The 7,511-nt window shown below is 39.5% G+C and overlaps 1 protein-coding gene across 3 annotated transcripts; it reads right to left on the bottom strand.

The window, feature by feature from the left end:
- Nucleotides 1–865: 865 nt before the first annotated feature.
- PHOSPHO2 (phosphatase, orphan 2) lies at nucleotides 866–7,511 on the bottom strand. 3 transcript variants are annotated; one of them, XR_007134017.1, is made up of 3 exons: nucleotides 7,192–7,510; nucleotides 6,127–6,160; nucleotides 866–1,069 (listed from the first exon to the last, which is right to left on the bottom strand). XR_007134017.1 is itself a non-coding variant. In XM_047772834.1 (3 exons), exon 3 carries the CDS (start codon nucleotides 1,599–1,601, stop codon nucleotides 876–878), a length of 726 nt encoding a protein of 241 aa, XP_047628790.1. In that variant the 5' UTR covers nucleotides 1,602–1,627; nucleotides 6,127–6,160; nucleotides 7,203–7,511; the 3' UTR covers nucleotides 866–875. The 3 variants fall into 3 exon arrangements, 2 of the variants coding, with proteins under 2 accessions (XP_047628790.1, XP_047628791.1); XM_047772834.1 differs by having other exon boundaries at nucleotides 866–1,627; nucleotides 7,203–7,511; XM_047772835.1 differs by having other exon boundaries at nucleotides 866–1,627; nucleotides 7,192–7,255.

Genomic DNA, 7,511 nt, shown 5'->3' with positions numbered 1-7,511 from the left:
TTTACCACTGTACCTGTGGCATAGGGAAGTTCCCAGGCTAGGGGCAATTGGAGCTGCAACTAAGACCTACGCCACAGCCACAACAACACTGGATCTGAGTCGCATCTTCAATCTATGATGCAGCTTGCAAAAATGCCAGATCTTTAACCCACTGAGGGAGGCCAGGGATTGAACCCACAGCCCCTCACAATGTCGGGTCATTAATCTGCTGAGCCACAACAGGAACTCCACCAAAGTGTGAAATTGATAAATACAGGCCATAAATACTGCATCCTTATTTTTAAAATTAACTGATTTGGGAGTAGGGAATTCTTTTGTGAATTAAACATTAGGCTTATCTTTAAGATCTGTAACTACTAGACATGCTTTGGAAATAAATATCCAAGAAAGTAAAATATAGGACTATTGTCTCTGGGAATAAATTTTAAAACATATTCTACCTAATAACCATCTTTGGTAGAGACCACTAGTTGCACTTACCTCAATTTTATACTTCTCTTTTTTTTCCATTTTTTCCCAGGCATATGACTATCTGGAACAAAAGCTATACTTTCCATTCTTCTTTGCAGTTAGGTAGGAGCACTGTGACCAAGTTTGGCCAATGAAATTTAAATGAAGGTGCAACCTTTTCTCTCATGGTTCTCCTTGCTGGCCAGAATGTTGATAGGAACTTGAATAGGAATCTTGGATCATGAGTTGGAAGCCAAGTGTTGAGGTTGGAAGAGTAACAAAGAAACTTGAGAGACTTAACTCTACAATTCTTTTAAGTGAAAGGGGAAACTTTTTTCTTTTTTTAAAAGCCACCCTTATTTGGAGTTTTAGTTTTATGCTGCTATATCTAATCTTAACTGACACACATTTCAACTGTTGGCATATTACTCTTTTATTAGAAATTGTAAATGAGAAATTATTTCAATGCCTGAAGACCAAGACACAACAGAAGATTCCATAGGCTCAAGATTTTGAGACATCCTAGAAAGAGTTTTCTGTAAAGTATATCCTTTCCGTGGCATGGCAACATCATTCTTCTTTAAAAAGGTTACTGGGCAGACATCGTTCCCGCCATCACCTATATAAACAATATGTGCATAATTCACTCCTTGTTTTAACTGTTTACCTACAAATTCTACCAAAACTACATTTTTGCAAAGATTTTGAGGGCACCTACTGCAAGAATGAGCATGATAATTTTCCACAGTGAGATGACCACTGCTATTAAAAGCTGCTGGATTTGTAAATACTTCATCAAACACATCATGAAAACTGGTAGCTTCTAAAACCCACTCTATGAAGACAGAATTTGAATCTGAAATAATGATGCAGTCAAATTTATCCTTGTTCTTTCTTATAAAGTTTAAAAGTTCCAGCATCCCTGGAGTGAAAGGCATTGACATCATTGCTCTTTTCATTTCGTCTTCTCTTACACCTTCATCTCCCAAATACTTAAAGACTCTACCCATAAATTCTGTCCAAAATCCTTTTTTATAAGAATCCTGTAGTTCAATAGGAAGCTTTTTCTCTGGAGCACACTGTATAACCCAGGTGTCACTATTGTCATCTATGATTGTATTGTCAAAGTCAAAAACCAACAAAATTTTCATGGTTCCAGAAACGGATTTGGGCTACCCTGGAAAAGAAGAAATTTTAATCTGTAAACATACTCTTGTTTTACATATCTAGCTATAATATCTATTTTACAAACATTGCTGTTAATAATCTGCTAAAACAAAGGGTGAATATAAACAAGTTAAAATGATTAAGCATTTTAAAATCACCATTTAAGACCACTTTTTCCTAAGAAGCAAAGTTTACATTTGAGTATGTTAAATGAATGGAAAACAGAATATCTAAAAAGGATGCTCAGAGCATTGTTGTGTTTCTGTGGGGGTGACTCTTTGAGCATTCAGAATTAAAATATAGAGCAATCCAATGAGAGAAGTAACGGAGCAATGATCCCTTACATTTTAATTTAGGAAAGGCATAAAATAAGACAGAAAAAAAGGTAGGCTAGTCATTCTTATTGTCTTTAAATTATCAATCAAACTTATTAGTTTAAAATATTTATAGTAATTCTCGGAGTTCCCGCTGGGGAGCAGTGGTTAACGAATTCGAGTAGAAACCATGGATTGCGGGTTTGATCCCTGGCCTTGCTCAGTGGGTTAAGGATCTGGTGTTGCCGTGAGCTGTGATGTAGGTCGTAGACGCGGCTCGGATCCCGAGTTGCTGTGGCTATGGCGTAGGCTGGTGGCTACAGCTCCAATTAGACCCCTAGCCTGGGAACCTCCGTATGCCTTGGGCGCAGCCCTAGAAAAGGCAAAAAGACAAAAAAAAAATCATTGTAATTCTCATACTAAATAATAGGTCATATACAATAAAGACTCTGTGAACCAACCAAAACTCTGAGCAAATTTAAAATTAGCTTGAAATCATCAATGCCAATATTATAACTAAATGGTTGCTTGATGCTATACTTGAATTCTAAACAAATTACTTAAACTGGAGGTCAGTTAAATTCTTCCAGACCAAAAGTGACTTCTGTTAACAATTTTCACATTTATTTATATTTTCTCTAGATAGTTTAGCTCTGGAGCGCCAAATATTCTGAATACATGTGAATAATCACATTGCTTTTGATATGGCATTTATTCAAGTCTCTGTTTCCATTAAAAGATAATGAAGCTCATTAATTATAAATCTCAAGAGAAAAGGACAAAATAAGCTGGTCAACGGATGGTATGGATGAAAATTATCACATAAAAGAGGTTATACAGAATACCAAGGAAAAGCTATAATTAATGTCTGTCAAACAAACAAACAAAAATTTTAAGGTGTTCCCACTGTGGCACAGTGGGTTAAGAATCTGACTGCTGCAGTTTGGGTTGCCGTGAAGGCAATGATTTGATCCCTGGCCCAGTGCAGTGCATTAAAGGATCTGATGCTACCAGAGCTGCAGCTTGGATTCAGTCCCTGGCCTGAGAACTTCCATATGTCGTGGGCGTGACCATTGAAAAAAAATAAAGAAAGAAAAAGAAAAAAAAAGAGAGAGAACTGATATTTTTAGAGATAACACTATATGCCAGACCCTGGACTAAGAACCTTACAATATCATCATCTCATTTAACTGTCATAAACCTTTTAATAGGAATTATTATCTTCACCTTAAAGGTATGTAAACCAGAGCTTAAGTATTAGTTAAGTTGGTTAATTATTAGTTAAATGACACAGCTGGAATCTGAACTCAGGTTTGCCCCACTCCAAAGTAATACACTCTAGAGCCTGAGAAATAGAATATTTGACGAATATTCATCGGAGTTCCGGTTGCGGCTCAGTGGAAACAAATCTGACTAGCATCTGTGAGGACACAGGTTTGATCCCTGGCCTCACTTAGTGGTTTAAGGATCCGGCATTGCCGTAAGCTGTGATATAGGTCACAGACTCGGCTTGGATCTGGCATTTCTGTGGCTGTGGTGTAGGCCAGCAGCTACAGCTATTATTCATCCCCTAGCCTGGGAACCTCCATATGCCGCAGGTGCACCTCCCACCCAAAAAAGACAAACGACAAAAAAAAAAAAAAGGAAAGAAAAGAAAAGAATATCAATCAGTTTAAAAGTAAAATAATAACTAGGTCATTTTGACAAAAAGATGTTTAATTACATTAAAACACTCATTAGTCTCAAAGTACACACTAGCCATAATATCATAACTGTCGTCTACTTTGGTTTTAATAAATCCTAAAATGAAAAGTGAAGAACCCCAGCAATAAGGAAAAGAAGAGATTGGGAGTTCCCGTCATGGCTCAGCAGTAACAAACCCAACTGGTATCCATGAGGATGCAGGTTCGACTCCTGGACTTGCTCAGTTAAGGATCTGTGTCAAGGATATGGCGTTGCCCCAAGCTGTGGTGTAGGTCACAGATACAGCTTGGATCCTGCATTGCTGTGGCTGTGGTGTAGGTCCGGCAGCTGCAGCTCTGACTGGACCACTAGCCTGAGAACTTTCATATGCTTCAGCCCTAAAAAGACCCTGTCCCCCCAAAAAAGAAGAGAAAAGAAAAAGGAGATCAATTACAAATAAAAAAACAAGGAGTTCCCATTGTGGTTCAGTGGTGCTAAGAACCTGACACAGTATCTGTGAGGATGTGGGTTCAATCCCTGGCTTCGATGCAAGCTGTGGTGTAGGCTGGCAGCTGCAGCTCTGATTCGACCCCTAGCCTGGGAACTTCCTTATACTGTAGGCGTGGCCATAAAAAGAATAGAAAGAAAGAAAACATGACATTTACCTATGTGTATTCTCTGGTTTATAACGATATCCAAAAGGAGAAACAGAATAGAGCTCACAACTTCCACACAAGAGTTAGGTATTTTTTGTCTCTCAATTTAGAGTATCTGAAGAATAATCTAGAGGACATTTAGATGGTATAGAATATTCTGATACTCTGGATCCTTGTATCTCTAAATCTAATTCAGGTAGGTGTCTCTGACTGGCTCCCAGAGATTTAAGTGCAGAATTCACTTTCCCATTGAAACAATGTAATAAATAGCAATGAAGCACATCTGAAAATCATGTTAGTACCGCACCTAGACACACTTTAAGTTAACATGTTTTTTAGGAATTCTAAATTTATACATAATTTAAAAATTTTTTCAAATGTAACTCATTATTGGTTGAAAACTGATTCAAACTTAGATTTAATTAGCCACAAGTTACTAAAATTCCTGCACTATTAACTCTGAATAAGATGTATTATAAGCCTGAAGTTAACAAAGTTCCAATTATGTTAACTTAGATCCACTGCTGACTATTAATTTCTTTCTAAAAGGGTGCTTTTCTTAATTCAGATCTTTTTCTTTTTTTTTTTTCCCCACCACTCAACATAAACCTTTATTTAAAATACTCACACACTTGAGTATTTCCAAGACAATTAATCCTACTTTGAGCTCAGGTTAAACAGTCACGACAGGAGTTCCTGTCGTGGTGCAGTGGTTAACGAATCCGACTAGGAACCATGAGGTTGCAGGTTCGATCCCTGGCCTTGCTCAGTGGGTTAAGGATCCGGTGTTGCCGTGAGCTGTGGTGTAGGTTGCAGACGTGGCTCAGATCCCGCGTTGCTGTGGCTTTGGCGTAGGCCAGTGGCTACAGCTCCGATTCGACCCCTAGCCTGAGAACCTCCATATGCCGTGGGGGCAGCCCTAGGAAAAGCAAAAAGACAAAACAAAAACAAAAACAGTCACGACAATCTTTAGTTTTAAACACCAGCCAGCTTCTCATCAACATGACTCCTAGTCTATATGCAGGGGAAAAAGTCTTCTGCTTTGAAGCAAAGGAATAGAGACTTCTTAATTCCTAAAATTAATAAAGGTGTTTAAGATATTTTAAAATTTATGTTTTTAAATTATGTTTTCTCTTACCTAAGAAAAGTACCTTTTGTCAATGGGAGAAATAAAATCATGTTTGAGCAAAAATCTTAAATACAAAACAGGAAATGTAATATGAACGTAAGTTCTTACCCAGTGGATAAAATCACAAGCGTTATAGGCTGATTGTGTTGAGATTTCCAGATTCCAATTTTCCTTTTTACTTGTTAAATAACTGACAAATACCACATTCTGTTGTCAATAAACTTTCAAAGTTTAGTGCTGTACTTGAAATAAAAATGTCTCCAAAAATTAAGGATATGCAGAAAGATTTAGAGAATCTGTTTTGAAACTAACTCATTAAAATACCCAAAAAAGTTATTAACTGTTTTCTTCAGAAGCATGAAGTAAATATTTTGTATGCTGCAGTGTTTCCACAGTTTAACAATAGCCTATGTGTGGTTTTATTAGTTTTTTTTTTTTTTTTTACTTAGTGGAGCCCATTTCAGAAGGTAAGGAAAGCCCTCACTGATCTAGGGGGTCTGCATCTTTTACAAAACTGTGGCAGAATAAGTTTAGCATTCAAGTAGGGTAAAATCTCTGACTTTTCCTAGTTCTTGATTATTTTTAAAACTATGACGGCAAAAAAACCAGCTCTGACTTTTCCTAGTTCTTGATATTTTTAAAACTATGATTGCAAAAAACCCACCAATGTTGTATGTGAAAAAACTAATTTCTGCCAACAATTTTTTCTTAACACTCTCATACTTACCAGCATTATTACAATGGAACATCTGGTAGAAAACCTAAAGAAAAACAGTACAACTATGTATTAGAACTCCACTGATTAAAGATCTTACCTCTCTTTATTTTGAGCAATTTCAATTTGATGCCTAATGTGTAGTGTCATAGCCAACTACCTTGTAATGAAATCATTTGTACTTATATGTGCTAGAAAAGCATCTTGTGAAACCAAGCCCGTATCCACTCTTAACAGGTTTTTGCGTCCTTAGAGGTGTGATTGACTCCTCCCCTCCCCTCCCCACAACACATTCAATTTACTATATTGTACTTATCAAGCAATTAAATATATCTTAAAGGTCCTAACAGGAGTTCCCATTGTGGCTTAGTGGTTAACGAATCTGACTAGGAACCATGAGGTTGTTGGTTCGATCCCTGGCTTTGCTCAGTGGGTTAAGGATCCGGCATTGCCGTGAGCTGTGGTGTAGGTTGCAGACGCAGCTGGATCCCGAGTTGCTTTGGCTGTGGCGTAGGCCGGCGGCTACAGCTCCGATTGGACCCCTAGCCTGAGAACCTCCATATGCCGTAGGAGCGGCCCTAGAAATGGCAAATAAATAAATAAATAAATAGTCCTAACAAATATTCTGGAACAACATCTAAGTTTTAACATTCGGATTAAAAAAACAAACAAATAGGAAGTTCCCCTCTTGGCTCAACACTAATGAACCCGACTAGTACCCACCAGGACGCGTGTTCGATCCCCGGCCTTGCTCAATGGGTTAAAGGATCTGGCCTTTCTGTGATTGTGCTGTAGGTCACAAATGCGGCCGGGAGTTGCTGTGGCTGTGGTGTAGGCCGGAAGCTGCAGCTCGGATTAGACCCCTAGCCTGGGAACTTCCATAGCCGCGGGTACGGCCCTAAAAAGACGAAAAACAAAAACAAAAAACCTCCCAAACAACATCAACAACAAACTAAACCCTTGAAAACAGAGTACTTAAAACTGATTTTCTGTCAATTAATGCCTGGGTTTCTACAGTTGAGAGGAGGGATTGCCCTTCACCTTCCACCCCCGAGAAGGCCTCGCTCTCCCACACACCTGCCGGGTACCTGGAAGGTAGGGGCAGGGACCTAGTCTGGTGTCCTTTCCTGTGAGGCGCACTTCGGATGCCGATGGGAGCACCTCGCCGGAGCAGGCGGAGTCCCCAGGGCTCCTCACTGACCCAGGCCAGGGAAAAGCAACTGTTCTGCCCTCGGAGCCTCTCCCGCTGATCCTGCCTTCAGGCTGGCTCCCTTGCCCGCCAGCTCCCGCTGCTTCACTCGCACGCCTGGATTTGACTGCCCGCGCAGGCGCAGCCTCCCTTCTTCAGCCGCCCGCGCCTCCATCCCGCCCCTGTTGATTGCGGCGCGTTCCTTCCA

This window comes from Phacochoerus africanus, chromosome 3 (assembly GCF_016906955.1).
Source record: "Phacochoerus africanus isolate WHEZ1 chromosome 3, ROS_Pafr_v1, whole genome shotgun sequence".
Lineage (NCBI taxonomy): Eukaryota > Metazoa > Chordata > Mammalia > Artiodactyla > Suidae > Phacochoerus > Phacochoerus africanus.
Note: the sequence above shows the minus strand (reverse complement) of the source record. Positions and strands in the feature narration are given on the sequence as shown.

What these genes read in the sequence shown, in the direction of transcription:
- PHOSPHO2 (XM_047772834.1), bottom strand. Translation starts at nt 1,601, where the DNA reads ATGAAAATTTTGTTGGTTTTTGACTTTGACAATACAATCATAGATGAC.